Source organism: Grammomys surdaster, unplaced genomic scaffold, assembly GCF_004785775.1.
Source record: "Grammomys surdaster isolate TR1022 unplaced genomic scaffold, NIH_TR_1.0 125671, whole genome shotgun sequence".
NCBI classification, from domain to species: Eukaryota; Metazoa; Chordata; class Mammalia; order Rodentia; family Muridae; genus Grammomys; species Grammomys surdaster.
Genome location: NW_021620508.1, coordinates 1,093,740 through 1,111,943, shown reverse-complemented (window position 1 = coordinate 1,111,943; position 18,204 = coordinate 1,093,740). Strand labels below are relative to the sequence as shown.

The window sequence follows — 18,204 nt, the reverse complement described above, 5'->3', positions numbered from 1 at the left end:
TAGAAAGAAGTAATAAAATTGATGTTATAAAAATATGAAGTCACACAAAGTAGAACTGAGCTAAGGAAGCACTGCCTGTAGTCTACCCCAGTGATAGGTATTATACTAACCGGGCCTTTTAGAGGGAAGGGAAGCTTCGGTTTGCGAGCTATGGTGGTTTGACTGAGCTGGCTCATAGGCTCATACAATTGAATGCTTAGTCATTAGTTTATGGAACTGCCAGGGATGCAGTAGGGGATATGGCCATGTTGAAGGAGGTGTGTTACTGGAAGGTGGGCTTTGAGGTTTCAAAAGCCCATACCCAGCTCACAGTGTCTCTGTGTCTGTTTCTCTGTCTCTCTGTCTCTTCTTATACAAAAGTTTGCTTCCTGCAGAAACACTGCAATTCTTAAATCAATGATGACATCAGATGCCTATTTTCTTTTTTCAGTCATCCATGATTTTCCCATTGACCAGGGATACTGCCACAATCATCAGTCCTCCGGGAATTCATTCATGTTTCTAGATTCAATATTCTGTTCTGACCTCAAGATTAGACAATTTTATCAACAAAGACCTTGAGTTGGCATGGTGATGTCTGGAACTGCAGCACTGGGAGGCTGAGTAAGTGGATCAGAAGAAACATGAAGCCAACTTGGGCTGCATAGGGAGTTTAAGGTCACCCTGGGCTATGTACATAGGGAGATCTGTCCCAAAATGTCTTCTGTGAAAAATTATTTGTACAAATTCTCTATATACCAAAGCATATATCAAAAATATATTTGCCTCTTAATTTCAACAGTTGACAAGCTTTAGAAGACCATCCTGATTGGAATCACTGGACTCCTAAAATTAGAATTCTAATAATAGAATTATTAGAATTAAAGGTGGAGTACACCTTTAATCCCAGCACTTGAGAGGCAGAGGCAGGCAGATTTCTGAATTCGAGGCCAGCCTTGTCTACAGAGTGAGCTCCAGGACAGCCTGGGCTATAAAGAGAAACCCTGTCTCAAAAAAACAAAAAGTTGCCAGGCGGTGGTGGCACACGCCTTTAATCACAGCACTTGGGAGGCAGAGGCAGGCGGATTTCTGAGTTCAAGGCCAGCCTGGTCTACAGAGTGAGTTCCAGGACAGCCAGGGCTACACAGAGAAACCCTGTCTCGAAAAAAAAAAAAAAGAAAAAGAAAAGAAAGGAAGAAAGAAAGAAAGAAAAGAAAAAACTTAAAAAAAAAGAGGAACTCAAACAGATCCACACCAAGATTTATGATAATCAAAACTTACAAGTAAAACAGAACTGTAATTCCCAAACTTATAAGATCCAGATAGAGGCATTAGGGGTTCAAGGCTACACAGGCCTTTGAGGCCAGGCTTGGCAGCATGAGCTTTTGTCTCAAAGAACTCAAACACTGTAAACGACTGCTGGAGAGGTAGCTGGGTTGGAAAATTGTTTGCCATGAAGTGGAAATTTCTACTTTCTTTACCAACTCAGGTGGGCCATGGGGTGTTTTTCTGGAAGCTGTCTTGTGAGAGGGCACGTGATGATTTGGTAAACACAGACTCCTCAGAGGGTGCATGATGTTTAGAAAGAATATAAATGGAACCCCACAAACAGTGAGAGGAACCTCGTGAATTCCTATGCTATGCAAGCAAGGCTTCGCTGGTCTTCACTTCATAGAGGGAAATGCATCAAAGGACTTCTCCTGGCATTCTGGCTGACGCTGGCCGCTCTCCCTGACTGAGTGCTGATTTCACGGAGCCTTTCAGGTTTTGCTGGATCTTGCTGCCACTGTTGATTAATTTTTTGGTGTTCGCTATTGACCTGGACTGCTGAAATCCTGACAATGAAGAATGGGATTTCCCTGAGGAACTACTTCTAAACAGATCGACAACTCCTTTTTCCTATTACCTTTCTTCATCCCCTACCTCGGCTTGGTGGGCTAGAAGGGAGGTTGAAGTGTTTAAGAACCCAAAATAAAGTAGGTTTTGAAAAAAAAATCTAAGCCTTCAAGTAGACTGCCTCTCCCAAAGTCAGGATTTCAGACAACAGCTTCTCATTGGCTCTCGAAGTTCCTTTTATGGGGAAGGGTTAGGGTTGATAGAAAACAGCTGTAGCTATAATTGGCTGTTAGAATCTGGACAGAAAAGTGGGAGGTCCTGGGCTCAAGGCTGTGTGGGTGGTGGGTAAGTGTGGGAATGGATCATATGGAAGGTTACCTGGGAAGACACATATTGGTAAGGCATAAGGGCAGTCATATATGATGTGCTTATAAAAAGATAAAGAGATAAAATATGGTCTATGGGGGTGTGGTGAGGTGTGGGGGAAGGGATGTCTCAGCGGACCCATGCTGAGGCATGCCTTCCCCCTGAGGGACCAGTCACAGGACAGTATAGTATAGAATAGAATAGAATAGAGTTTATTCAAGGCATGGGGAGGGGAGCTAAGAGTGTAGTGGGGGGGGGAGAGAGAGAGAGAGAGAGGGAGAGAGAGAGAGAAGAATACAGGCCATGAGCACATGGACAGAGGAGGAAGGGAAGGGGGAAGGGGCGAGGGAAAAGAGGAAGAGCAAGAAGGCAAGAGAGCAGGAGATCAAGAGAGAGGAAGGGGCAAGCAGCCCCTTTTATAGTGGGTAGGCCTATCTGGCTGTTGCCAGGTAACTGTGGGGCAGAGCATATCAGGCTGTTGCCTAGTAACTGCAAGGATAGAGTTTAGACAGAATGCTAACAATATATCCCAGGCCCAGGAGTTTAGCAGGTAAAGGTCTCACAGTTCATGATGGGTCTTGCTTTGGTTTCACACTGGGCCATTTAAGAAGAGGGGGAGAAGCAGAAGCCTAGAGGCTAGGAAAGCAGAAAACCAAAAGGGCTGGCCTGGCCAAAATGGCTAGATTCTATAGAGAAGAGAAGCTGGGAATAGACTGCCCAAACCTAATGGGAGAGTCAGGACCCACCCCCAGACTAATCTAATGGCCTGACCCAGCCCCTTGTGTGTCCAGGACCTGCCTTCTAGACTGCTCTACCACTCTAAAGGCTGTTTTCAGACCCTGGAGATATAGGCTGACAAGATCAGGTATGTAGAGGATAAAAGGGGCTGGGCAAGATTAGGCCACAGAATCCCACCAGTCCCAGGCCGCCCGGGAAGCTCCACCACCTCCCCCCAAACCCTTTATAGTGCCTGCCTCCTGCTCTGTTCTTTGCTGCTTCTCTCCTAAGCAGAGGCGGCCAACTTCTTGAGTCTTTCCTAATAAATCCCTCCTGAGGTTTGTTGTAGAGTGTGACTTTGTGGTATTCCTTGGCTTCCAACTGCCAGGATAGCTTTCCCTTCAGAGCTGTAACACTTTCATCAGGTCTACGAGACCGGTGGACATCAGCTGCTTTGATATGCTAATAGGCACCTCAGCCTTTTGCCCCAGTTTTGGGACCTAACACCCAGGTTACACATTGACAAACATCCCACAGGACCCCACAGCTCACCTACCTACTGCTTTCCATATTGTTACATAGTGTCACAACCCTAGGACATAGGGCTACAAAAGTTACAATTTCACAACAGCTCATTTTCCTGCCTTTTTCGTCTGAACCCTATTGTCAGTCTCAATTCTCACCTGTCATCAGTTTGTGATACTGTAGCAATCGCTTTTGAATTTAACACCAGAGTCTGATACAACTCTCTACAGAGCTACCAGCTTTCAGTCTGAGGTGACAGAAATAGGAGTTGCCTTCTGGGAAATGTAGTTCAGCAGTGCGCCACGGTGGCCAATATGGCCTAAAGCCGGAGGATTGCGCTTTCCTGGGAATCTCGACTCGGAGGCGAGGAAAAGCCTATTGAGTGAGTCTGAGCTGCACTCAATATACACCTTGGCACACCACTGTCTTTTCCGGTAACACAGAGTAAAAGCAGTAGTATTTTAGTCCCGTCCTCTTAATATTTATCCACTGGGAAAAGTTCCGGGGAGGGGGCGGAGACTAACTAGAACCCATGAGACTTCTGGGAAATGTAGTTCAGTTTTTTTTCTCTTTTTAAAAAAAGAATAGAATGGAAAAAGATCCTCTAGTTCAGAGCCCTGGTGGGCAGAGACCTCTGGGAGTGCTAGCTCATTGAAGGAGTGCGCAGGCGCAGGCTGCGTGGCTCGCCATCATCGCCTTTGTCTGGGTGAGTTTGATTTGGGGGTCTGTAGGACCAGGATTTCCCAGACCAAGTAAAGGCAAAGGAGCTGTAGGGGAGGGTTTACCCACCTGCAAGTGTGAGGATGCCTGAAGGGGCGAAAATCTCCTGCTGTGACAGTGGAGCTGAGAACTTGGGTGGATGGGGGCTGGGGAGATCAGAAATCGGGGTGGGTTTGCGGGTGGGGTGAGCATACGTGTAAGGGTGTGTTTTGGTTTGTTTCCAGTGAGCGAGAAGTTTGTGAAAATACAGGGTGGTTTTCTAATACTTGGCGCATTTATTTTAAAAATAAAAACGTTTTTTTTTTCTGGAAAACAGGAAAGGGAAAAGGATAAATTGAGAGAATAGTTTTGAAAGTTTTTTTTTTTAATTAAAACAAGCGTACATCACAGTAGAAAATGAAACCAACGTTCCTTTGAAAAATATTTTTTTATAGTAAAGATTTCCAATAACTCGTTATTGGATGCCTACACATCAGTAGGCATTAACTTACTACTTAGAAAAACTTCAGATGAGTTATTTTTGAGTAGCCCCAAATTTACGGAATACCCCTTAGAAGGTATTTTCCACTGCTGCAGATAGGATTGAATCAGGAAGGAAATTCATTGTCCCACCTTTAGCACAGAGAGGTCAAGAAAACTATTTAATTTAGCACTCAGGTGTGTGTGTGTGTGTGTGTGTGTGTGTGTGTGTATGTGTGTGTGTGTGTATTTTGCCTGAATGTATGTGTACATGGAACCTGCAGAGGCCCAAAGAGGACATTAGCTCCCCTGGAACTAGAATTATAGTTGTATATATATGTATATATATACATATAGATATATGTGTATATATATATATATATATATTTGTATATATATAGTTGTATATATATGTGTATATATATATATATATATATATATATATATATGTGTGTGTGTGTGTAATTATAGATAGTTGTAGGCTGGCATGTGGTTGTAGGGAATTGAACTTGAATCCTTTGGAAGAACAGTGTTCTTAACCACTGAGCCATCCCTTCAGCTCCAAATTAAGATTCCTAATTCGTCTAGATTTATCCCATACCAAATAGCTTTTGTTAACATACAGATTTTCTTCTAAGTATTTTTTGTCATTCTTTAAAACCTTGCAATAACAAAATGATGGTCTGCATTCATAGTCCTGCTTGCCCTGGAACTCATGGTATAGACTATGCTGGCCTCTGCTTCCCAAGTGCTGGGACTAAAGGCATGCACTATTATGGCTGGTGCATCACCATCTTTATATATTTATTTATTTATTTTGAGTCAGGGTGTCTCTGTGTAACCCTGACTGTTTTTGGAATTAGCTGCCTCCAAACTAGGATGTTCCACCTGCCTTTGCCTCCTGAGTGCTGGGATTAAAGTTGTGCGCCACAATGCCTAGCTTGTCACACTTCTTGTAAAACATGTTTTTCTTTTCTTATTTTTTGCCATTAAAGATTTTATTTTTAAAGAGTTATTTATTTATGTGTATGTAAGTGCTTGTAGGTTGTGGGCATGTTTATGAATGCCCACGGAAGCTAGAAGAGGGCATTACATCTACTTGAGAGCAGCTCAGTGTGGCTGCTGGGACCCAACCTCCAGTCTTCTGGAAGAGCAAGCAGTACATACTCTTGACTGCTGAGCCCTTTCTCCAGCCCCTTAACACAGGTTTTTCTTTTTTTCATTTCTTCTTTTTTTGTTGTTTTTTTGAGACAGGGTTTCTCTGTGTAGCCCTGGCTGTCCTGGAATTCACTCTGTAGACCAGGCTGGCCTCGAACTCAGAAATCCACCTGCCTCTGCCTCCCAAGTGCTGGGATTAAAGGCGTGCGCCACCACTGCCAGGCGCATCAGATTTGTTATATCCATAGGTGTCATACTGATTACTGATAGCCCCTTCCTGATGGTGGCCTCCACCTGTTTCCCCTGTGTATTACCTGCTTGGTAATGCACAGCACAGCACAGCACAGCACAGCACAGCACAGCACAGCACAGCTATGGCTTGTACATCTCCAAGTAAGAGAGTAAGCCTGCCCCTTGCATCACCATACACTGAAAATCAATTATTCTAAGTATAAATGTAAGCCATGGATTAACCCAGCAGTTGTAGTTCTTTGCCTTATGCTAGAGAAAAACCAAGATTTATTTAAAACTGTACCCCAATAGCTGAGCAGTTAAATAGCTGAGCAATTAAATTATCTTTATGTGCTAATCCGGCTACCTCCCAGCCTCGTCCCATGATACTTGCATGTTATTATTGATCCGGCTCTTCAGACCCCTTCATCATGGCTCCAGTTCCTCCGCCCTCCCGGCTCACCCCCTCTTCCTCTCCTCTCACTAGCAGATGTCTCTCCCCGTCAGCATTTAGATCAGAATTATTAGCATCAGGGGATCAGCATTTATTGACCAGGCAGAGAGTAAACGGTAAAAACTGTTTACACAAACTTGTGACGGGAGACTTTTGGTATAAGCCTTACAATGCCATGTCTGGATTGAAACAAGAGGGCAGAGAAATCAGCATTTGAATAACCCAAGGTTAAACTTTACAAAGCAAAAAAAAAAATATTATGCCTACCATACCCCACTCCGAGTAGATTTTGCCATATGCAGAATAGAGATATGTTTGCTAAACTCAGAATGTGCATATAATCACAGGACCCGAAGTTACGTTTGCTTTCTCCAACAGTAACCAAGTCTATGTAAAATATTAGGCGTCTAAAGGTTTCAGAGCTGAGTTGTTAGTATTAGCCAAGTAATTTCCTGTATATTTTGGCCTCGTTGGGATTAAATCCCTAGCTTCTTCAAGTCAATGTGTTTTCTTAAAAAAAATAAATAAATAAAAATTTAAAAATAAATTTTAAATAAATTTAAAGCTGGGAACTGAACCTGGGTCCTCTGGAAGAGCAGCCAGTTCTCTTAACTGGTGCTCTATCTTCCCAGCCCTTTGTTTCTTTCAAGAGAGGGTCTCTGCTGGGCGGTGGTGGCACACGCCTTTAATCCCAGCACTTGGGAGGCAGAGGCAGTCAGATTTCTGAGTTCGAGAGTTCGAGGCTAGCCTGGTCTACAGAGTGAGTTCCAGGACAGCCAGGACTACACAGAGAAACCCTGTCTCAAAAAAACAAAAACAAAAACAAAAAAAAAACCAAAAAACAAAAACAAAACAAAAAAAGAGAGGGTCTCATTATATAGCCCTGGTGTCCTGGAACTCAATGTTTAGACCAGGCTGGCTTCAAAGTCATAGAGATCCTCCTGCCTCTGCCTCCCAAGTACTGGAATTAAAACTGTGTGCTACTGCTCCTGGCTCCTCTCTAATTTCTTTTATACCACAGGCTACCCCACCCTGTAGCTGAGGATGGCCTTGAACTTCTGATCCTCCACCCTCCTGAGTGCCTGCCCATACCAGTTTCTTTCCCTTTCCGTGTGTGTGTGTGTGTGTGTGTGTGTGTGTGTGTGCGCGTGTGTGCGCGTGCGCACGCGCGCGTGTTTGTGTGTGTTTGGCATGTGTGTATGTCTGTTTTTCAGTGTATATACTTGTTCGTCACGTGTGGGCACGTATGGCAGGGTGGGATGCATTTGCACACGAGTGTACATGCGCTTGGCGAGCATGAATGTGGAGATCCTCCGATGATGTCAGGAGTCACCGCTGCCCATGCTTTCCCACTTTATTTATGTAGACACGGTCTCAGTCCCACAGCTCTTAGGTAGTCTAGTGTTTCTTGCTCCCGAGATTCCTTCTCTGCCTTTCGAGGCTGGAGTTACAGGCAAGCCCTCACACTCACCTGACAGATAACAGAGTCTGGGGAATTCAACACCCATCTTCATGTTTGCTGGTACAAGTTCTTTAAGTACTGAACCATTTTTCCAGCCCTCTAGTTGCTTTTTTTTTTTTTTTCTTTTGAGACAGGTAGCCAAGTGTGGTGTCAAACCTTACATCCTCCTGCCTCAGTTTCCTAAGTTGCTAGGATTAGAACCATGTGCTACCCCACCTGACTTAAAATGTTGTTGAGGCTGGGCGATGGGTGGCACATGTCTTCAATCACAAGACTCGGGATGTAGAGGCAGGCAGATCTCTGAGTTTGAGGCCAGCCAGCCACACAGAGGGACTGCCTCAGAAAACAGAACCAAAACAAAACAAAAAATCTATGTGTGAAATGATAGACGGCAGTTTAACTTCAGCTGGGAGCAGAGCCACCTTGATACGTGCTCAGAATTCATGTTCAGATGGCCAGTTCAGGCAAACTCTGAAATCAGTGTCGGTGTCATAGTTCCTCTGTATAACTTCCGTTCTGAAAATATAATACCATCTGTTACCCACATCTGAAGAACATTTTGATTTTCAGTAGAGTTACGGGTTTAGCCTGAATGCCAAGTACAAAGGCTGGGGCCATCTGTTTTGTGCGCAGGCGCAGACTGAAGCTCTTGTGTGTTGTCTTCACAGACCAGCTTCCTGTATACCCCGGGGACCCGGAGTTTCTCTACCCCCCCAAACCTCTCTGAGTGCTGAGAGGCTTCAGTCTGGATTGCAGCCTCCGCTTGGACTTTCAGAGATAGCATCTGACTCCTGAATCGCTTTACTCATTGCAAGTTAAAAGTCTACAGATCAAACAAAAACCCTGCGTGTCTGAGAAGAAACATCGATCTGCAGGTGAGTGAAACCGTTACCTAACGCCTTGATGTCCTTATAGCTCCAGAGAGTTTACAACCTCGAATGGGTTTTTGAGGTGATGGGGATGGAGATGGAGGTGGTGGTTATTGTTATTATTTTGGATTAGCTTGGCCCCAGTTTGGAGAACAGTTGTTGAAATTCTTTAGATAGGTCAATGAAATTTCCAGACTGTCGTCCTGACTCTGTTTTCTTTTCCTCACCTGATGCAGGATCGGTTGCTTTTCTGACTTCTGTGTTGGGTGTCAGCCCCTCTGCTTCATTTGCCGACTTTATTTTAATGGTTGATACTGTGTCTAGTTCCGAGGGGATCCAGGACTCTAGGCCCCATAGGCACCTACCTGCACTTGTGTGCAAATGCACAAGTGTGTAAGGTAAACCCTTACTTCTCTACTGAACATGTAGATTTTTTTCCCCTTGTTGTTACTCTCTGACCATTACTGTATGGCAGCTATTTGCCCAGGATTGCCCCTGGGTATTATATGTAACAAAAAAATGATTCAACAGTTTACCTATATGAGAGGATATGCATAGATTCTTGTAGATGTGCAGTTTTAACAAGCAGCTAGGTGGGTGGTGATGGCGCACGCCTTTAATCCCAGCACTTGGGAGGCAGAGGTAGGTGGATTTCTGAGTTCGAGGCCAGCCTGGTCTACAGAGTCAGTTCCAGGACAGCCAGGGCTACACAGAGAAACCCTGTCTCGAAACAAAAAACAAAAAAACAAAAAACAAGCAGCTAAGGGGTGTGGGTACTCAAGTCTGACTCTAGACTCTGTAGCCAACTATTCTTACTCTTTTCTTTTCTTTCTTTTTTTTTAACTTATTTATTTATTTATTTATTTTATATGTATGAGTACACTGTCGCTGTCTTCACACACACCAGAAGAGGGCATCAGATCCCATTACGGATGGTTGTGAGCCACCATATGGGTACTGGGAATTGAACTCAGGACCTCTGGAAGAGCAGTCAGTGCTTTTAACCGCTGAGACATCTCTCCAGCCCCTTTCCTTTTCTTTCTTTTTCTGTGTGTGTGTGTGTTTTGTTTTCAAAACAGGGTTTCTCTGGCTGTCCTGGAACTCACTCTTTAGACCAGGCTGGCCTCAGACTCCAAAATCTGCCTGTCTCTGCTGGGATTCCACCACGCCTAGCTGCTCAGTCTTTTCTTACTCTGACTTACTCTACATTGGCAACCATGTTACCTTTTTATTGTTGTTGAGACAGGGTTTCACTTTGTAGACTTGGCTATCCTGGAACTCGCTATATAGTGCAGGCTGGTTTCTAAGTCGCAAAGATCCACCTACCTTTCTGCCTTTTGAGTACTGGGATTAAAGATATACCCCACCACACTTGATCACTTAAAACATATTTATCTGCCAGTGTTTATTAAAACTATTTTGCCTTTTTTTTTTTTCCCCCTCTGAGACAAGGTTTCTCTGTGTAGCCATGGCTGCCCTGGAACTCTCTTTGTAGACCAGGCTGGCCTTGAACTCACAGAGATCTGCCTCCTGAGCACTGGGATTAAAGTTGTGCGCTACCACCACCCTATTTTGCCTATTTTTTTATTGCTCTATTTTAGATATTATCAGCTTACTAATATGAAAGATAGAGAAATGTTGTCCCAGCAACCATACTGCCTGTGCTTCTGGGACAACTTATATCACTACGTTTAAAAAAAAAACAGATTTGCATATTTTATTTGTATGTGTGTGTCTGTCGTATGCACCTTTCAGGCCTGTGAGATGGCTCAGTGGGTAAAGGCACTTGCCACAGAGCTCAATGGCCTGGGTTTGATCTCTGAAACCTAGGTGGCAGGAGAGAACTGACTCCTACAAGTTGTCCTCTGACCTCCACACACAAACTGTGAATGTGTACAAGCTCGGCACATATCACAACATGAGTATTTGCCTTCTTGTTCTCTTTCCTTTTTGTTTTTGCTAAAATGTTACAGTAGCGTACTTTATTCAGCATGGCTCTTTGTGAGTGGAGTTACTTTGTATCCATGAGCCTGTTCTTGTGCTGAGTAATGCAGAATTCTGGAAAGTGTCTTTATTCTCTTCAGTTGTTTCCCTATTTTTTTTTTTAAAGATTTATTTATTTTTATGAATGTGAGTACACAGTTGCTGTGATCAGACACACCAGAAGAGGGCATCAGATCCCATTACAGATGGTTGTGAGCCACCATGTGGTTGCTGGGATTTGAACTCAGGACCTCTGGAAGTGCAGTCGGTGCTCTTAACCACTGAGCCATCTCTCCAGCCCGTGTTTCCCTATTTTTATATACTGTTTCCTACAACGCACTCAATACTTTTTAGACTCCTTTGATCCTACCTACCCCTTCACTAATTTTCCAGTCTTAACTTTATATCCTTTGTTTCTTCCATTCTTTCCACTTGTTTCTTGTCTTTTTTTTTTTTGACCAATCTATTAATTTTTTTTAAAAAAAATATTAATTTTAATTAGTCTTTTTAGTATGTGTGTGTACAGGCATGCTTCCGTGGTCTGTATGAAGATCAGAACACGAGGCTGTGGAGCCTCATTCCACATGGGTTCTGGGGTCAAACTGGAGGTCAAGTGTGAGCGTGAAGCAGTTTACCGGTAGACACATCTCGTTTGCCCTCAGTTTACTGTCATTTGGGGCACATATAGGACTGTTTATGTCAAGATACTATAAAACACTTAACAGTTTAAAAACAGTATGTTTACTTTTAGCTCTTTAGCATATTAGCTGTAGGGCTGGAGAGATGGCTCAGAGGTTAAGAGCACCAGCTGCTCTTCCAGAGGTCCTGAGTTCAAGTCCCAGCAACCACATGGTGACTCACAACCATCTGTAATGGGATCCAATGCCCTCTTCTGGCCTGCAGAAGAACACTGTACATATAATAAGTAAATGCAGGCAGAACACTGTATATATAATAAGTAAATGTGGGGTTTTGTTTTTTTTCTTTAGAAAAAGAATATTAGCTGTATTATTTGTTATTTAGTGGAAGGGGTTTGTCTTAGTTTTTGATCTATTGCTGTGATGTCCCATCATGACCAAGGCAACTCTTTTTTTTTTTTTTTTTTTTTTTTTGGTTTTTCGAGACAGGGTTTCTCTGTGTAGCCCTGGCTGTCCTGGAACTCACTCTGTAGACCAGGCTGGCCTCGAACTCAGAAATCCGCCTGCCTCTGCCTCCCAAGTGCTGGGATTAAAGGCGTGCGCCACCACCGCCCGCCCCAAGGCAACTCTTATAAATGAAAGAATTTCACTGTGGGCCTGCTTATAGTTTCAGAGAGTCAGTTCATTGTTGGCAGGGCAGGGTCACGGTGGAAGCCTGAGATCACTCAGGATGCTGGAGCAGTGGCTGAGAGCCACACCCTGGTCTGCAGGCAGGACATTGGCCTGGTGTGGGCTTTTCAAACCTCAGAGCCCATATCCAGTGAGATGCCTCGTGGGCAAGGCCACACCTCCTAATCCTCCTCAAGCAGTGCCCCTCCCTAGTGACTGAGCAGTCAAAGCTATGGGCTTATGAGGGCCTTTCTTACTCAAACCACTACAGGATTAGCACCAGGATGCCTTAAATGTGTCCTTTTCTTCCCTTGATCTCCCTACCTCACTCTCCAGAGTGCTGAGACTGCTTTATCTTGATAGTTATTTTCCAGTTCTTGCAAGAGCCACCAGTGTAGGGACATAGGGACTTGCTCCCTTTGTGATTTATTTGCTTACTGTGCACTTCCCAGTCCTGCCTTTGATCCTCAGCACTGTGTGTACCATGCACACGTGTGGAGGTGGAAGTAGTATCCTTGTAAGTCATCCTCAGTTACATGCTAATTCAAGGCCATCTTGGTTTACCTGAGACCCTCACAAAACACATCTCAGCTGGTGAGAGCTTATATTGCTCTTTCATGGGATCTGAGTTCAGTTCTCTGCGTGCTTCTGGGGAGGGTCACAAAGCCTGTAAACTCCAGGGGCTCTGATGTCTCTGCTCTCCCACGGTATCTGCACTTGTGTGTGTATACACACACACACACACACACACGCACGCACGCACGCACGCACATACCCCACACACACTTGTAGAGACACATAAATCACCATTAAGTCTTTGTAAAAGATTGAATAAACAAGAAAGAGAGTTGGGGTTATCTCTGTTCACTTACTTATAAACATCTTCCCTTCCCAAATTATAGAACTTGTAAGGCCCCCAGAGTGGGGAGACCCCCACTCAAGCCACAGGAGATTACATCCACCCAGAATCACGCAAGACCGAACTTGCTGCAAACCACAAAAGGCTTTATTTCCAGATTTCGGAGTATCAGTCGGCTGAGGCCGAGGCTCACAAGGGGAGTGTCGACCCCAAGGCTTGGGAGCAAGGAGTATTTAAAGGAGAAAACCGCAAACCAGGGGGGTGAAGGGGGAAGCCAGGAGGGGACGATGGAGAAATCTCAACCCACATCATAAAAACAGTTGCAAAGTTTCAACCTGTTATTCTGCTAGTCACAGACCAGGGTGGGGAGTGGGAAACATCCTGTACACATTCTATTCAGGAATGTGACCTTATCCTGACCATTGTAAGCAGCCATTTCCCAGAGTAACTCAGCCAACCTGTATCTTTACTTCTGCTATCCTTTGCGGTGATTCAGTTCCCAGAACGACCTAGCTGACCTGCCTTCTGACTAGTTTCTTCTTTTTGTGTCCAGCTAGTTCCTGAAACCTGTGAGCTTGTGAACTTGCTAGCCTTAATTGAGATCGGGGGTCTCAAAGTTTTCTGTGAATTTTTACATCCTTTCAAACTCTATGTATGATTTTTTGGACAGGAGGTCTCAGTCTGTAGACCAGGCTACCTGGAAGTTATCTCAAGCTAACATTGAACTCAGGCTGGCTTTTGAACTTGTGGCAATCCTTCTGCCTTTGTCCTGCAAGTGTTAACATTACATAGATGAGCTACTATATTTGACTGCATAATCGTTTTGTTAAGCTCTATCACAAATTAATTTTGTCCCCACTTGACACCCTTACTTTTAGACTTTTATCAAGCTGTCTTGGCCTTTAGTTTCTTAAATTAATTTTACCCACGAATGTTTAGTTTTCGTAAGTATTTTTCCCATCCCTTAGTCCTTTTATTACCATTTTAATGGAATTTCAAGAAAACAGATAGATGTATTTGAAAAAAATAATATTTTTTTTCTCTTTCTCTCATCCTAGGCACTACCAGTCTCATGTATTTTCCTGGTTGTTGTCTAGTTTTTTATGTTTTCTCTTTTTTTATGTACCGATGGTGTGTGCAAGCCACATTTAAAGACAGTTAAAGCTGTACACAGCTGGGACTGTCACTGTATTTGAGCTTTTTTTTTTTTTTTGAACCAAAGACTGGGTTTCAGTCATTTGGTTGTTTTTATTTTTTGTTTTATTTTGTCTTGTTTTGAAAGCAGAGTCTCATCTGTAGCCAGGCCAGCCTGTAATTCACTGTCTAGTCCATTCATGTAAGTCCCCTGCCTCAGTGTCTCAAGTTCTGGAATTATGAGTGTGACCTACCATCTGTGACTTAAACAGCCTTTCTTTTTTTTTTTTTTTTTTGGTTTTTCAAGACAGGGTTTCTCTGTATAGTCCCAGCCATCCTGGAACTCACTCTGTAGACCAGGCTGGCCTCGAACTCAGAAATCCGCCTGCCTCTGCCTCCCAAGTGCAGGGATTAAAGGCATGCGCCACCACTGCCCGGCTTAAACAGCCTTTCTTTAATAGCACATTTCTGTATTTTATTAGCGTTTTTTCAGGGAGAATCCACAGGTTGTTAAGGATGTTGATGATAGTGCAAGCTAGTTTACTGGATGCTTTCTGCGGTCTAGACACCATTTTCACCCTTGTGAATTCGCTTTAATGACTTGTTGTTCTCTTTTAGAAGCAGCCTCTGGAGTTTAGACACAGGATCAGGACACAGGATGAAAGACATGTGAATTAAGTCTCATCTTTCTGTATAGAGATAGACTAACAACAAATTCAGAAAACCTAGAAAACAAAGTATTTCCCCTGGGCACAGACAGTGGTTCTGCAAGACTTCCTCCTATATATGGGATTCAGTTGAAGAGAATTTGAATTGTGATTTACCCACATTCATCATTTATGATCATGAGAGAAACTGTAAGGAAGAACCACTAATGCAAAGACTGTTCTGTTATTTCAATCCCTTGTAACCACATCTCACGTAAAAAGTCTCTCAGATACCTGGCTTCACTAATATTGAAAAGAAATTTTATTTAGTGACTCTGGCAAATCTTCCATCCAACCTCAGTAGATGGTAGGAAAGAATCCTCGTGTGAAACAGGATGTTGGAAAGCCCCCAGCCTGAGTCAGATCTTCTGCATGATGAACCTGATCTTGGAGAGAAAGTTTATGAATGTAATGAATGTAAGGAAACCTTCAGCCTGGAACAGAACTTTGTGGAACATAAGAAAGCGCATAGTGGAGAGAAGTCACGTGAGTGCACCGGATGTGGTGAAGCGTTCTCACAGGCCTCCTCACTGACTCTACATCTGAGAAGTCGTGCACGGAGGGAATCATACAAGTGTGCTGAGTGTGGGAGAACCTTCAGCCAGAGAGGAAACTTCCTTTCTCATCAGAAACAACATACTGAAGAGAGACCCAGTGAATCTAAGAAAACTCCCATTCCCGTGACAACCGTCATTAGAAATCAGAGAAACACGGGGAATAAACCGTATGCATGTAAGGAGTGTGGGAAATCCTTTAATGGCAAATCATATCTCAAAGAACATGAGAAAATTCACACCGGAGAGAAACCATTCGAGTGTAATCAGTGTGGAAGAGCCTTCAGCCAGAAGCAGTACCTCATTAAACACCAGAATATCCACAGTGGGAAGAAACCTTTTAAATGTAATGAGTGTGGGAAGGCTTTTAGCCAGAAAGAAAACCTCATTATACACCAGAGAATCCATACTGGAGAGAAGCCTTATGAATGTAAAGGATGTGGGAAAGCCTTCATTCAGAAATCAAGCCTCATCAGACACCAGAGAAGTCATACTGGAGAGAAACCGTATACATGTAAGGAGTGTGGAAAAGCCTTCAGCGGCAAATCAAATCTAACTGAGCACGAGAAAATTCATATCGGAGAGAAACCCTATAAGTGTAATGAATGCGGGACGATTTTCAGGCAGAAACAGTACCTCATCAAGCATCACAATATCCACACGGGCGAAAAGCCCTATGAGTGTAATAAGTGTGGGAAAGCCTTTTCTCGAATTACATCCCTCATTGTACACGTGAGAATCCACACAGGTGATAAACCCTATGAGTGTAAAATCTGTGGGAAAGCCTTCTGTCAGAGTTCGTCTCTTACGGTACACATGAGGAGCCATACGGGAGAGAAACCCTATGGCTGCAATGAATGTGGGAAGGCCTTTTCTCAGTTCTCAACTCTGGCTTTACACATGAGAATCCATACCGGTGAAAAGCCTTACCAGTGTACTGAGTGTGGGAAGGCTTTCAGTCAGAAGTCCCATCACATTAGACACCAGAGAATCCACATTCATTAAAGCTCTAAGGCCTTAGATGTGCGGACACTTGAACAGCGTGTATGGCTAGTGATGTGTCCAAGGATTCGTCTTACACTAATGTTACACAAATGTACGAAATGCTTCTGTAGTGACTCAAACCAGAAAATGCAAAGGTATTTAATAGGATAGATCATAGTATTATATACTTCCCAGACTCTTACAAGAAATATTATTAGTATTCTAATTTTAGGAGTCCAGTGATTCCAATCAGGATGGTCTTCTAAAGCTTGTCAACTGTATTAAGATAATATGAGCAATATAAAGGTTTGAAATTAAGAGGCAAAAATATTTTTGATATATGCTTTGGTATATAGAGTATTTGTACAAATCCTGTTTCAGAGAAGGCATTTTGGGACAGATCTCCCTATGTACATAGCCCAGGGTGACCTTAAACTCCCTATGTAGCCCAAGTTGGCCTCATGTTTCTTCTGATCCACTTACTCAGCCTCCCAGTGCTGCAGTTCCAGATATCACCATGCCAACTCAAGGTCTTTGTTGATAAAATTGTCTAATTTTGAGGTCAGAACAGAATATTGAATCTAGAAACGTGAATGAATTCCCAGAGGACTGATGCTTGTGGCAGTATCCCGGGTCAATGGGAAAATCGTGGATGACTGAAAAAATAATCTCAGGATAATCATGTGGGAAAATAATAGGGTTGACGTCATCGTTGATTTAGGAATTGCGGTGTCTGCAGAAAGCAAAGCTTTGTGTCAGAATTTTCTAGGGTAGTTTCTGAGACCTTGAGGTAGGAAACAAATTGTAGATTCTGGTTTCCTCAGCTATTATTCTTGAGCATTTATACTTATATCGGCATATAAGGAGCCGATATGCTTACGTAGGGAGTCATGTACCAGTTAATCTGTTCATCACAGCATAAATGACAGTAGCAAAAAAAGTGGGCGCAGATGTGTGTTGCTTACAGTGTCGATGAATAAAATGTAATGGTCTTACAGTAGCATTTGCTAGCAGCTAAAGCACAACAGACGAATCTATCTAACAGCAAAAGAAAAAAATGAACCAGTGTGAAGAAAATTGAAGTGGTAGATCTGTTGCAGGTTCCTGCATTAATACAACCAACTTACCACTCTGGTACTGAGCATATGGGAGACTCTTCTCTAAGACTAGAATTGGGAGGATATGTGTTCAGTTCCTAAAACGTGGCTGTTGCTGTTAGAGTAACAATGGAGTTCTGTGGAAACAAAGTTGTTGTCACAAAGCAGGGTCAGGCTGCTTCGGCTTTAGAGTCTTTATAGTTAAATATCTACTCCCCAAATAAATGTAACAGACTGATAGTTGGTTCTACATTGTAGCAGCATGTATTCTTCGTGATCTTGCTTAGATAGATATGGATGAGAGGGACACGAGGTCCATATTACCACAACTGCCTGTGTGTCCATCCCAAGGCCTCTCGTGGCTCTCTGAAGCCTTGTATGGTATTTACTCTGCATCAGGTTTTCCCTTGTACAAACATACCTAGGATGATATTTGTAAGCATCACAAGAGTCTTCAAGTAAAAGAATTACAGCTTCACTTTTGCATCAATATTCTTGGGCTTTGGAATTGTTGTTAAGTAAAATAAATGTTGCTGGGTAGTTTCTGCCCATTGATTGGATTCAGACTAATAAAATTTGGAAAAGTCCTGTCCTGATCCTGTTTTATTTTCTTATGCTGTCGGTTTGGTCTCCCACCTCCGGCTCCTTTACCTCTCTTCCCTCAAAGTCTTACTTTGTAACCTTGCCATCCTGGAACTAAATAGACAAGGCTAGCTTTGAATTCACAACAATCCTCCTGCCTCAGTCTTTGGATCACAAGTGTCAGCCTTTATGCTAGACTTAACACTTGGTCATATGTCTCA

The 18,204-nt window shown here is 43.2% G+C and overlaps 1 protein-coding gene across 1 annotated transcript; it reads left to right on the top strand.

Annotated features, from left to right (window-relative positions):
- The first annotated feature begins 4,005 nt into the window (after positions 1-4,005).
- On the top strand, positions 4,006-17,997 carry Znf260 (zinc finger protein 260). Its single transcript, XM_028787701.1, has 3 exons — positions 4,006-4,129; positions 8,576-8,782; positions 14,678-17,997. The coding sequence occupies exon 3, from the start codon at positions 15,102-15,104 to the stop codon at positions 16,323-16,325; it is 1,224 nt and encodes a 407-aa protein (XP_028643534.1). The 5' UTR covers positions 4,006-4,129; positions 8,576-8,782; positions 14,678-15,101; the 3' UTR covers positions 16,326-17,997.
- Positions 17,998-18,204: the final 207 nt, after the last annotated feature.

Bases quoted from the DNA above. Each gene is read 5' to 3' on its own strand.
- Znf260 (XM_028787701.1), top strand. From the start codon at position 15,102: ATGTTGGAAAGCCCCCAGCCTGAGTCAGATCTTCTGCATGATGAACCT.